This window comes from Sorex araneus, chromosome 2 (assembly GCF_027595985.1).
Source record: "Sorex araneus isolate mSorAra2 chromosome 2, mSorAra2.pri, whole genome shotgun sequence".
Classification (NCBI taxonomy): domain Eukaryota; kingdom Metazoa; phylum Chordata; class Mammalia; order Eulipotyphla; family Soricidae; genus Sorex; species Sorex araneus.
The window spans coordinates 40,138,187-40,152,136 of NC_073303.1; the positions used below are offsets into that span (position 1 = coordinate 40,138,187).

The 13,950-nt window shown below is 50.9% G+C and overlaps 1 protein-coding gene across 1 annotated transcript in view; it reads right to left on the minus strand.

Moving 5' to 3' along the window:
• Positions 1 to 1,541: 1,541 nt before the first annotated feature.
• The window catches only part of AFG3L2 (AFG3 like matrix AAA peptidase subunit 2), a 33,601-nt gene continuing 21,192 nt past the window's right edge, over positions 1,542 to 13,950 (minus strand). The window contains exons 13-17 of the mRNA XM_055128318.1: positions 12,921 to 13,031; positions 9,567 to 9,682; positions 7,255 to 7,455; positions 4,921 to 5,115; positions 1,542 to 2,335 (exon numbers count right to left, since the gene is read on the minus strand). Coding sequence (XP_054984293.1) covers positions 2,087 to 2,335; positions 4,921 to 5,115; positions 7,255 to 7,455; positions 9,567 to 9,682; positions 12,921 to 13,031 — 872 coding nt within the window. The 3' untranslated portion in view covers positions 1,542 to 2,086. The remainder of the gene's footprint in view (positions 2,336 to 4,920; positions 5,116 to 7,254; positions 7,456 to 9,566; positions 9,683 to 12,920; positions 13,032 to 13,950) is intronic.

Sequence of the window (13,950 nt, forward strand, 5' to 3'; positions counted from 1 at the left end):
AGTTTGAACTCACACTGGAGTGACAGCACAGCGGGTAGGGCATTTGCCTTGCATGTGGCCGACCTGGGTTCGACTCCCAGCATCCCATATGGTCCCCCGAGCACCACCAGGAGTAATTTCTGAGTGCATGAGCCAGGAGTAACCTGTGCAACAGTGGGTGTGACCCAAAAAGCAAAAAACAAAAGCAAAAACAAAAAAAAAATAAACACACTTGAGGAGCACCATATGTTAACTAAGACAAATGAGCTTCCTGGGTTCTGTGGCGGACAACTGGGCCTCCTAGAGTACTCCAAGGTTCTGGGGAAGGAAATCAGGGCTCCAGAAGCACCTGAAGGTCTGGGAATGAGAAATGAGTCTCTTGCATCCTTGTTGAAGTCTGGGGAAACCAAGTAGCCTCCGGGACTTGAAGGCCTACTGATGACAGTTGGGCCTAGTGGAGCACCCTGGGCCTCTGAGGGTGACAAACAGGGCCTCTTTGATAGGTCTCCTTGTGTCAGAGTTCTGAGGTGGTAAGAGTCCTATGGGCTGTATCTCGGGTTGGGGGGGGTTCGTGAATACCGGGGTAGCCTGGAACAAAGCCCTCTTAGTGCATCGGAGCTGCCCCAAAGTCATTATTTTGCAACATCAAAAACATGCAAACTTGGGGCTGGAGTGATAGTACAGCAGAGGGCGTTTGCCTTGCATGCGGCTGATCTGGGTTTGATCCCCGGCATCCCATAGGGTCCACCAAGTACCATCAGGAGTAATTCCTTTCCTGAGAGCACCGATGGGTGTGACCCAAAAATAAAGAAAAAAAAAAAAAAAGAACATGGGCTGGAGATAGTACAGTGGGTAAGGCACTCGGCTGAGCACGGCTGAGCTGGGCTCAATCCTGGCACCACAAAGGTTCCCAAGCACCACCAGGAGTGATTCCTGAGCACGGAGCCAGGAATAAGCCCTCAGCACCGCCACAGTTATGACCCCAAAATAACCAAGAAAAGCATTAAAAGAATGCAGAAATGGGTCATCCACATCTGAACAGCGGCACTTGAAGCTTCAGTGTTTGTGCCCTCTGCTGTTTCCCTACAGATCCTGACAACGGCAGAAGTTTGGGGTTTTCTGGAGCCACACACTTATTTCCAATAAATAAGACTATTGGGATAAAGGGACAGTTCAGGATTCACACTCTGGTCTACAGTGTCATAGCAGCTCAGGCCAGAGGGGCATCTGGTCTAATGCCACTGCCCTTCCGAGCCCCGGCTCTCCCAGACCCTTCCAGAGCCCAATGGCGTGGCTGGGGTCATGACAAGCCTAGTGAGGATATCTCGGCTGTTATCACAGATTCTTCCAGCACTGATCTAGCATCACCATCCTCTTTATCAGAGATGTCATCCAGGACACACGGACCCATACAACAGAGCCTCTCTGGGGAGCGGGCAACAGGCTCAAAGCTTCCAAGGATGCCGCAAAAGTACAGACTGTTCACTGCTTTCCGTGGTGTTTTCAGGACAGAAGTACCCCAGTTATAAAGGGGGATCCTCTGTGTTCAGAAGAAAAAAAGGTATAGCTTACACTTTATTTTTTTGATGTAAAGAAGCCGTATTTACACAATACATTCAGATTTTTAAATATGTTACAGTTCTCTGTAGAAAATCGTTCCATTTCAACAGCAACATATGTGATCTAGATTCAATCTTTAAAACAGGAAGTCAAGGGAACGTACTCTAATCAGGACTCCAATTTAATTTCACAGCCTTTCCGCTGGGGGGAATCCAGGGGACCCAGGAATGAAGAGTGGGCGGGTGGCAGGAGGGAGCTGTCTGTCCCAGGCACCCTGGCGTCCCCACCAGGGACTCGGCAGCTGGCTCTCTGGCCAGGGTGGAGCAGCGTGCTGGCCCGGCCCCACTCACCCCCTGCTGCCCAGGAGCCCTGCACCACACACTCCCCGGGGGCCACCCCTCCCGGGCCTTCTGAGACGGAGGACTAAGTCGGCTCCCACCACTTCGACTAGGTGAGTGTCTGGCCAAGATCATCTGGGTGCTGTTTCCACTGTCCCAGGAAGCCAGAGCTCAGAGCAATGTGCAAACTGGAACGCCACTAGGACCAGCTAGAACGGTCTCCCTCCTCGGATCTGGTTGGCAATTTTCTCCTCTGGCGTCTCCTCCTTCTCTTTCTCCTTCTCCCTCTCTTTATTCCAGTCCTTGAGGCCCTCAGGAAGCGAAGTGTCTTCGTCCAGGCTGCCGGTGCCTTCCACAAACTCCTCATAGGTAGATTTTTCTGCGAATGGTCGGGGTCCCAAAAGTTCCACCATATCATTCTTATCTAATACTTCTTTTTCTAATAATAGGAGAGCAACCTGAAATATTAAAGACTCCCATTAGTTACTCAGGAAAGCCTATTACTCTGCTAATAATGGTTTTATTTAGAGCTTACTTGAGACCAAAAAATTACTTACGACCACTGAAATAGATAAGATCTCACCTGATTTTGGAGTAAAACAAATGTCCATCACGAAAGGACTGGCCACATACATTCTGTTACATCCACATCAGGAGAGCAGATGCCTCACACTTCCACCCTTCCCCACTTTTTTGGGACGGGAGGTAGCCACATCTAGCTGTGCTCAGAGGTCACGCCTGACTCTGAACTTAGGAATCACTCCTCCTGGGGCTCAGAGAACCACCTGGGGTGCTAGGGGTCAAATTCAGGTCAGCCCTGTGCCAGCTCTCCCACCCTAAAGAATCCCTTTCCATGTCTCATACAAAGTCACCGAGAAAAAGATGGCTACATTTGATTTTAAAGCTAGATACAATGTGTCTTTTCATGTGCTTCTTCATAAATTCTGGATGGCAACATCAAGTAGTGGAAGTGACATGAGGTGGCCAATATGGGGAGAGAAAGGAACGCACTTACAAATGAAGCTGGGAAAGTTAACATAAAAATAAATATCTTAATAACAGAAAATGTTCTTTTGTCTCTTTTCCTGAACCTTTATTATGGAACATTATACATTTTTTTACAAAACGCCACCATGGAAGACACATCAGCAGAGAAGATCAGTAACCGACGTAACCATCAGTGAGTACCAGGTCATGCTAAAGCTTCTGCTCTTTTTGCAGTGCTGGGGACTGAGCCCAGGAGTCCACAGTGAGGCAGGTGCTCCACTCAGGACCCGGCCCGGCCCCAGAACAACTTTCAGCTTCACCCCTCGCTGGGATTCTGTAAACAATCCCAGACACCACATAACTGTATCCACATATAGGTTTACCTTTATCTCTACAAGATAAAGGCCCTTTGTGTGTGCTAATCTTGCCACTGAAATTTTATTTGAGCACCAGGATTTAGTTTCAGGGATTCAACTTCTAGCTCCGAACCCACTACTGGCAAAGTTCTACATCCCCTACCCACGGCCCAGGCTCCCCTCGGCGCCCCCTTCACCTCAGCAAATTAAAACCCCAAAAAAACCACACACAAAAAACCAACCAAACAAAGTGGGGCTGGAGTGGTAGTAAAGCAGGCAGAGCACGTGCCTTGGATGTGAATCCTTCCGGAACCTCGAGGGCCTCCCTTCACTGCTCTTGGTCCTCTCCCACCAGCTACTGCCTCAGGAGGGCTGGGACACGCCTGCACTCATGGCGGCTACCGAGGGCCCAACAACAAAACTAGTGGCTGCGGCTGGGGCTCGACAAGGCCCAGAACTGGCCCGAAGCTCTGCTCTCCAGGTGCCCTCGGGCAGGTCCTCCCACCCGCTCCGCACTCGCTGCATGCAGACCACCCCCCCAACAGCCCCTTCCGTCCTAGAGCTGACCCCCCGCCTCTCTTCTCTCGGAGCTCCTGCTGCTCCCCGCATGCCCACGCCCACCCGGCGGGGTCTGCAGGGCCCCTCCTCAGCAGTCGGTGGACAGTGATGCTTTCATCCCACTGTCCCATGCTCTCGTGCTTTCGCTGCTGCCCTGGTCCTCCTACAGAGGCCCTCTCAAGCAGGGTGCTGGCGCTCAGCCTACTGCACTGCTCTTCAATCATAAGGAGTAATACAGACGGAAATTTTCATCTCTATTTTTCTCGAGTGTGGAATATCCAGATACAAAAATAAATCAATATATATCATTTCCAAAGTGGGGGTTACGGGTTCTGAGTGAACCCGGTGCACTGAGAAGGGACCTCTCTCTCTGCAGGTGCCAGAAATAAGGTACTGGGGAATCACACAGCTCATTCCTCGATGCTCGCGACTGAGCAATGGCCGTCTCCCTGGGCGGGGCGCCTCACCCAGCCTCCCTCTAGGCCCCGTCTCTGCCTGCACTGTGCACTACTGCAGGGGGGGGGGAAGCGGCAGGCCCCAATCAGTCCCTGTGCGCCTTCAAGGTACTCCCAGGAGTCCTGGAAACGTGCTCGGTGGAAGAACATGCCGGGCCAATGACGTCTTTTGCAGGCTTTCATGGGCTTATTTTTTCTATGGTGCCAGCAACAGAACCAGAGGCCTCGGGCCTGGGCTCTGCCACTGAGTCACCTCCTGGCCTAGCCCAAGACACTCGATTCTGAGACAACAGTCCTCAGAGCCGAGGATGGCATTCACTTATGTTCTCCGTTTCCCCACTGCCTCAGCGAGGCAGAAACGTGAGAATGAGTGACTGAAAGCAGGGACCCAGGAGGAAACCCAGAGGCTCCCACATTATCCGGCCTACGGCCCCATCCCCCGCCACCATAGGACAATCCCTCAGCACACCCCTGAACATCTGCCTTTTTAAGCTTTTAAGAAAGCGTGCCCCCAACTGCACCAGGAGCTAGCACTGACCCTGTCCTCACTGCTCCAGGGGCCCCTGGAGAGAAGCTGTCAGGCGGGAACAGCCCACCCCTCTCACGCCTTGACACCACCTTCCCATTCCAGCCTTTAAACATGTGCGGTTCAAAAGTTACAGACCCATTTCAAGAGCCGGTACTCACTTTCTCCACATCTGCTTTCTTCTCTGTGAGAAGCGCTACTGTTCTCTTATGAGCTTCATTAATAAGTATCCGAACCTCGTCATCGATCAGTCTGGCGGTGGCTTCGCTGTAAGGCTTCTCTAACACCATGTCCCCCTGACGGGGGAGATCAAAGGAGATCTGCCCGACCTTCTCATTCATGCCAAACTGAACAATCTGGAAAGGAAGGCAACACAGGGCAGACATTCACTGAGACAAGGCCACCATATTTTGATAAAACGGTGAAGTACTGACAATGACTCTAAACTCACAAACTTCCCTATAATAATCTTTCACCTGGGCCACTCTCCATGGCCACATACAAAAGTTTGTTATTCTCTCTTCTAGTCTTGATGAAGCAGAATCCATCCAAACTAGAAAAGTGAAGGCCCATGGGAATGCAGGGAGCATGAGACTCAGAAAGTTCAAAGCCCCACTTTATGAAGAGTTCATGGAATGAACTTCGGGCAGTGAGTGACTGACAGGCTGCAGCACGAGCTTCACGTGGGGCAGGCCTGGGGGGCACCACTGCACTATCTGGCCCCCGAGTACTACTGGGGAAGGTCCCAATATTTTAAAAATACTTTCATGAAAATTCAGAAAAAAGGAACTGTGAAACAACAAAAACTAGGAAAGTTATTCTAATTCCCTTCCTCTGATGGGGGAAGGGAAACAGGTTTCAACAGAATCAGACAAACTTAGACGAGGTGTTAAAATAGAGGGAAGTCAGATGTAAATGAATTATTATTTTAGAAAGAAAATTGCAGTAGAAAGAACATAAGAGCAAACAGGCACAACCGACAGTGCCCTGCCAGAAAGAGCAGGTCAAGAAGACAGGTCACAAAGGAAGGTCCTGGGGCCAGAGGATAGCACAGTGGGGAGGGCACTGGCCTTGCAAGTGGCCAACCAAGGTTTAATCCCTGGCATCCCACATGGTCCTCTGAGCACTGCCAGCAGTAATTCCTGAGTGCACAGCCAGGAGTAACCCCTGAGGAGCATTGCTGGGTGTTACCCCAAAAAGCAAAAAACAAAAACAAAAACAAAAGCACATTAAAAATAAAACCAAAAACCAACCCCAAAAATGAAAGCGTGCAGGGAGCCGGTGAACAGAGGAGAGCCCGGGGGTCCATACCACCAGGCTGAGGACAGCCGGGACACCATCTTTGGGCACACACAGCAAGGGAACAAGGAAGCGCAGGAGTGTGGTGCCCTGCAGGAAGGGAGGCAGCCGAGCTGCTCCCTTGGCGGAGCCCAAGGCACAGAGGCCCCCAGACGGGAGGAACCCACAGCTGACAACCGATCTCCCGCCTAAACAGAGGCCTTTGGACACGCACAGGAAGTCAACATTAAATACCACTGACTTCTGAAAACACCTTTTGGCCTGGACTTCCAGCCACTCCCAGCCCTCCCTACTCCTGGCCCCTGGCAACTCGGCCTCACAATGCAAGCCTGACAGGCACCACTCCGGCCTGTGGTGCTCGGGGCAATCTGGGTCATGACAGTGAAGAGGGGCCTGCAAGAACCCCACTGCTTTACTTTCCTCAACAGGTGTTTTTTTTTTGTTTTTTAATTTTGGGACTGCTTTAAAAAGAATTGCTCCGGGGCACACCAAAATCCTGGCAGGGCTCAGGGACCACATGGGATGCCAAGGATGAAACCTGGGTCAGCCATGTGCACGGAAATAACTTACCACTGTACCAATATTCTAGCCCCTATAATGGAATTTCAAAAAGAATGATTCTTCTTTGATGGTGGTGGAAGTGCAGCAACTCTGGCCATCAAAAGCTGAGCATGCGGGGGCTAGAGACACAGCACAGCAGACGGGGCACCTGCCTTGCACACGGCCAACAGGGATTTGATCCAGCATCCCATCTGATTTCCTAAACACTGCTAGGAACAATCCCTGAGTGCAGAGCCAGGAGTATGCCCCAAACATTGCTAGGTGCTGCCCCCAAACAACACAAAAAATGCAGAACCATTTTACTTCTCTCAAAAATAAACATTTAAACACATTGTTTTTTCCAAGTAACAACTGTGCCAAAAAACAGAAACTTGTCAAAATAACCTCATTTCAAAGTCACCTACAAATGTGCCTTCCTGCGTGAATATACCAAGAAGGGGCAGTCAGGAGGGAGAGCACAGGGGTGAAGCAATGCCCCTGCATGTGGCAGACCCTGGTTTGATCCTCAGCACAGCCTGGTCCCCGCACTGAGAGGGACCCCTGAAGACAGAGCCAGGAGTAGCCCCCCAGGACCCCCTAGAGTGGCCCACACCCTTCACCCAGAGAGGAAACCCCCTTCCTCTGAGCAGACCTACCTGTGCATACGCACTCTGGGTGACTTTCCTCAAGTCGTCCTGTGCACCAGTCGTGATCCTCCCAAAGAAGATCTCCTCGGCCACCCGGCCACCCAGAGTCATGCACATCCGGTCCAGCAGCTGCTCTTTGGTGTACAGGTACTGCTCCTTGGGGAGGTACTGAGCATAGCCCAGGCCTTTGCCCCGCGGGATGATGGAGACCTGGCAAGCGGGAAACACGCAGAATGTCGAGGCGCCTGAGCACCAGGCCCATCCTTCTAAACGGAAACACTGAAGGAAAGGAAGCAGGACAGCAGCGACACAAGCCATGGCTGGGAGAGAAGCCAGGAGTGGCTGCGCAGGGGAAAGCGCTCCCTGAAGGCAGCGTCACCCTGACACAGTACCACACACACTAACACTCTGCACATGTAAGCTAAACCCCAAACTACAATAAAATAGAGATACCTATCTAGCTTTTGTATGGAATTCTTTTTTTTTTCTTTTTGGGTCACACCTGTCGATGCACAGGGGTTACTCCAGGCTCTGCACTCAGGAATTACTCCTGGCAGTGCTCGGAGAACCATATGGGATGCTGGGAATCAAACCCGGGTCAGCTGCGTGCAAGGCAAACGCCCTACCCACTGTGCTATCGCTGGAGTATTTATTTATTTTTTTTGCTTTTTTTGGGTCACACCCAGCGATGCTCAGGGGTCACTCCTGGCTTTGCACTCAGGAATTACTCCTGGCAGTGCTTGGGGGACCATATGGGATGCCGGGGATCGAACCCGGGTCGGCCGCGTGCAAGGCGAACGCCCTACCCGCTGTGCTATCGCTCCGGCCCCTGGAGCATTTTTTTAAAAGATGAAACTTAAGAGTTCTACAAAGTCGGGGCTGGAGCGATAGCACAGCGGGTAGGGCGTTCGCCTTGCACGCGGCCGACCCGGGTTCGAATCCCAGCATCCCATATGGTCCCCCAGGCACCGCCAGGAATAATTCTTGAAGCCAGGAGTAACCCCTGAGCATCGCTGGGTGTGACCGAAAAAGCAAAAAAAAAAAAAAAAAAAAGAGTTCTACAAAGTCTCTGTATAAAACACAATTAAAATTGCTCAGCTTTGACAGAAGAATCCCTGGTGAGAGAATTCCTGACAGGCCACAGACGGTGCAGACCTCTCAAAGGCAGTACTAGCAGGCAGGCTATTCGCCTTGCATGTGGCTGACGAGGGTTTGATGGCCCTGTGAGCCCTGCCAAGAGTGGTTGCCAAGCAGAGCCAGGAGTAAGCCCCGAGCAGTGCTGGACGGGCCCCAAACAACACCCCAAACCACAAAGGAAACCACACGTCCCCAGCAACCCCCAAAGCTACCCAACTGTGCTAAGTGTACATCTTCTTTGGTGCTGCTTCTACATTTTTGTTAGTTACTAAAACACAAAGTTATACAGACCCTGTTCTTTAGACTGCGACTGTTATAACTCTCTGTGATCATTTATTACTCTGTATAAGTCTTACTATTTCTTGTTAAGCAAACGTCTTGCTTCTTGTGACATGGACATTTTAACTAAGTTTTCTAAGTTTTTGTTATACAGGTGTTTCACCTTCCCTGATTTTTGGGTCACACCTGCCAGAGCTCAGGACTTACTCCTGGCTCTGCCTCAGGGATCATTCCTGGTGGCACTCAGGGGACAATGAGGTCTGGGGATCAAATTCAGGTCGGCTGCTTGTAAGGCAAGAGTCTTACTCACTGTAACATCATCTTCCGTTAGACTTATTCTTCAGTATTTAATCTTTTGACCTATATAAATATTATTAGATCAATTTGTTGGCTGTTACCCCAAAAACATGATTACATGAAAACTGCATACCAATTTGGGAAGAAATACTAGCCTAACAGTCTATGAACATGATGTATCTCTTATCGAGGTTCTGTTATTTCAATATATAGGTTCTTCATAAGGTTTGAAAAATTATCCCTATTTATTTCATGATTTGGATGCTGTCATAAAGGAAATTGAGAACAAATTCATTTTAAATGTTCAATGCTACTATTTACAAAAATACAACCGAGTGGCCAGAAGGATTTAGAGTCAGAGCAGGGAGTTTGCCTTGCATGGCCAACCTGGGTTCAAGGTTCAACCCCCAGTATCCCCTGTCGTCCGGCAGTCAGGAGTAACCCACGAGCACTGCCAGGTGTGGCCCCCACACACAAGAGGAAAATACAACTGATGCTTGTATTCCGACACAGAACTGTACTGCCGAGCCCACGTGTGGGCCTCTCTGTAGCTATTCGTTTCCGCCCCCAAGTCCCCGCCACCTCCCAGCCCCTGCACAGCTCCTGACCTTTAGGAGCGGGTCCGCATGTTCCAGGTACCAGCCAGCCACCGCATGACCCGCTTCGTGGTAGGCTACTGTCTTCTTCTCCTCGGGCTGCAAAACCTGGGTTTTTTTCTCCAAGCCTGTCAAATAACAAAACCGCTAGAGCTGGTACTTCTAATGACACCAAAGAGTTATGTAATTCTACACATTCTCTTATCTAAAATGCAATTTCTTTCTTTTCTCTTTTTTTGGGTTACACCTGGCGGTGCACAGGGGTTACTCCTGGCTCTGCACTCTGGAATTGTCCCTGGAGGTGCTCGGTGGACCATATGGGATGCCAGGGATCAAACTGAGGTCACCCATGTGCAAGGCAAACACCCTACCCACTGTACTATTGCTTCAGTCCCTAAATTACAATTTTGAGATGCCTAAGACAATCAAGAAATCCTGCCAATTGAAGTCAAGGGAAAAAAGGCAAAGAAACAACTTCAAAGTCTCTCTATCCAATAGAAGGGCTGCAGTGAATGTACGGAAGGTAGGGTGTCTGCCTTGCACCAGGCACCCAAATGGTCACCTGGACTGCCGGGAGTGATTCCTGAGTGCTGAGCCAGGAGCAACCCCTAGGCACTGACAGGTGTCAGTCCAAAAGGAACAGAACATAATACTCCATTTTAAACCCCTTTCTGGAGGGAGGGTTCCCAAGCAGTGCTTAATGAACTATCTTAAGATACACTTTGTATCATGTGGGAGGCCTGGGTTCCATCCCAGTACCACGTGGTCCTCCGGCACTGCTAAGGGTGATCCCTGAGCACCGCTGAGTGAGGCCCAGACAACACCTACCACCCACCACCAAAGAACAACATATACATGTATCTCCAACCGAGTGAACACACCGTCACCGAGCCTACTCCCAGGCTTCCTTTCCTCGTAACTCTTACTTCTGAGTCACACATCTTCTTTGGGAAATAAACACAAACGTGAAATAAAATACCTCGGTCAATGTGGAGTACAATTTACAGGAAATAAAGAATCTGGAATGTACCTACACAGAGTAAACAAAAATGCCGCAATACGAGAGTCGCTGTGTATGTTCCTCACGAGAACGAAGCTGTAGGTCTGGAACCACCAGAGACCGAAGCTACACGGCAGCCAACAGCCCGGTGGCCCTCGAGAGCCAGGGAGACCACAGCAGGGCAGAGACTGAGACCACAGCCCCAGAACACACATGCCGGGTCCACGAGCTATCGCAGATCGGAGGGGCCCTACTCCAAGCACATCTTTTCTGGCCTGCACACACGTACAGTGTCCTCTGTTGGTCCCTGGGAGTCTGTGGAACTGGCACAGGGGACGTGTGGGTGTGCTGCCAATCACCGAGAGAAGCTCCACGGATGACAGTGCGTTAAGGCGCGTGGAAGGTTTCTTAAAAAAGAGGCCCAGGGGCCCCACTTGATTACTGGTCTACTGGGCTGGTAGTTCAGTGCAAGGATCCGAAGAAAGGCGGCAGCTCGGAGGGTCTCCTGGACGCACCTGGCTGAGGGGACCGTGAGGATACTGCCCTTCGACCTGCCCCCTTACCAGAGAGAGTGCGCTTGTGGCTTGTCTGCAGTGGCTGCACTGTGGACAGGAAGTGTCCGTTCACCTTGCTGCAAGGGCCTGCCGCCCTGCTCTCTCCCACGCTCACCCTCACTCACCCCCGAGTCCCCCAGACCGAGTATGGCTCCACACTGAGTTACTTTAATGCTTTCCATTATAAACGTTTTTTTAAAAAATTGTTTTTTTACTGGACGGGGCGGAAACACCCAGCTGTGCTCGGGGCTGTTCCCTGGCTCTGCACCCAGGAATCACCCCGAATGCTCAGGTGACCCGATGGGACACCGAGACAGGCACTCGATAGCCCAGATCAACCGCGTACCCGGCAAGTGCCCTAGCAGCTCTACCATCGCTCCGACCCCTGAGAAGCCTTCTTTCGCCTACAAGGCTGCAGGGACACACATCACTAGCACCTTTCCAGACACACACACACAAGCCCCAGAGCCTCAGTGGAAACTCGAGGAATCGAATTTGTTACTTCCTGCTCCACTAAAATGGTTGCGTCCAAGATTACAACATCACACTCTGCCAAATCCAAACGGTTTCTTTTTCTTTTTTGGCCACACCTGCTGTTCTTAGGGATTACTCCTGGCCATGCTGGGGGCCACAGGGAACCGGGATGGATCCCAGGCCCCCAACAGCAGAGTATCTTAGTCCCCTGAGCCCCTCCGGGCCCAGAGATCATTCTCTCGAACACCCCGACAGCCCCCAACCCCACGGCAACTCCTTCAACACGCCCCTGCCCATCTCCACCGCCCCCACTCGCCCGAGTCTCCTTACTGCCCCCGCCTGTTCCTCGTCAACCTGCGAAGCAAATGCAGGGGTGTGGCACACAGGCTCTGGTCACTCTACTAAGTATGGGTCCTCCTCCTCTCCAAAGGCCCTCCCTCCCCCCCTCCTGCCTCCAGGGAGCCAGACAGCACTGTGGCGGGCTGCACAGCCCGTTCGTCTCACGCTTCCCACGGCCTCTCACGCTGTCTCGTCCCTACTGGACACCTAGCCTAAAGCCTGGCGTATCTCATGCTTATGACCACCTTCTCCCTTTAAAGCTGGCCTTACTAGATCATTCTATCATATTATTTAGTGGCTCTGGAGAAAAAAACAAACCACTTCAGTTCAAATTAGTTTGAGAACGTTAAGTCTAAGTAACACTCTCGGTTAAAATCTAGATTCCAAGAGCTGCTTCACTCTGCCTGACTCCTCACGGGAACCTGAGTCTGACTGATTTGACTTGCCCTTCTGGAGACAGCGGGAGAAACATTCCCACCTCCAAACCAACACCGTCCACTCAGGCTCCATCCGCACGGCAATCCTCCGTCCACTGATGCTGGACTCCAACCCAGTTCCTCGGAGCCCCCTCACAGACGGCTCTAACCCCCCTCACCAGTGCCCAGGACCTCGAGTCACCAGTTACCTGTGGCCACTGCCCACATGATAAGCGCTCTGAGCAAGGGAAACACATGACGCGTGTCCCTTGGTGAGCACTTCTGGCGACACAGCCGCTACGGCTCTTCGTACTTCCCCTCCACCCAGCCCAGACTCGCCCAGACTCCTACAATGAAATTTTTGGAAACTAGGATGTGACTGTTTTTGAAACAACCAAGCCAGTGTGGACAGTGGGCTGCCATCTTGGGGTCACCCACAGTGGGTGGCAGGGCCCAAGCAAAATGGTGAGCCCCTAGGGGCAAGCGGACACACCCTTCCTGGCCTGCAGATGGTGCAGAAAGAGAAATCCCAGCTCACAGTCATTCCATCAGCCTCTCGGTCGAGTACGACGAGCTGCCTTACCCCCGATCACCCGCTCGATCGCTTGCTCAAAGTGTTTCTCGTTTATGGCATCTGCGAGGTGTCTCGCAGCAATCAGAGCAGCTTCGTTACAGACATTAGCGACGTCAGCACCTGTGGAAAAACATAAGAATAGCACCTGTCAAGTAGTCACACTCAGCACGCTCTGGTGAGCAAACCCACAACCAACTTCTCAGCTGGGAGTGGACCAGTAAAGAGATTTTTGGTTTTAAATAAAAATCAGTCTGGTTCGGGGGGGCTGGAGCAATAGCACAGCGGGGAGGGCGTTTGCCTTGCACGCAGCCGACCCGGGTTCGAATCCCAGCATCCCATATGGTCCCCTGAGCACCGCCAGGAGTAATTCCTGAGTGCAGAGCCAGGAGTAACCCCTGTGCATTGCCAGGTGTGACCCAAAAAGCAAAAAAAAAAAAAAAAAAAAAAAAAAAGTCTGGTTCGGACAGACAGCCCCGAACTCTTCAAGCATTCAATAATAGTGTGGTACAATACTCAGAACTGACATGTTAGCAGAGTAGTTTACAGACAACCAAAGGAAGCTATTTACCTTTGGAGACAATATAGTTCTCATAACAGCAGACTAAGAGAGTATATTTTTTTTCTTTTTGGGTCACACCTGGCGATGCACAGAGGTTACTCCTGGCTCATGCACTCAGGAATCACTCCTGGTGGTGCTCGGGGGACCATATGGGATGCTGGGAATCAAACCCGGGTCAGGCCCCGTGCAGGGCAAGTGCCCTACCCGCTGTTCTATCGCACCAGCCCCCCAAGAGAGTATTTGAATATGTCCACTAGTTAAAGGAATTCTACCATGTCAGGAAATGACTATATGTACTGTACATTAAGAGATATGCTAAATATAATAAAAAAACCTAAGCATTTATATTACCTAGGACACTGAATCGAACAATGAAATTAACCATGTAGGTGACTAAAGAACTTTCAAGCTTTCAAGGACCATGTAACTTTTTCCCCGTTAAATTAACTTTTGAGTTAACTTTTGTTACCGTAACAAAAA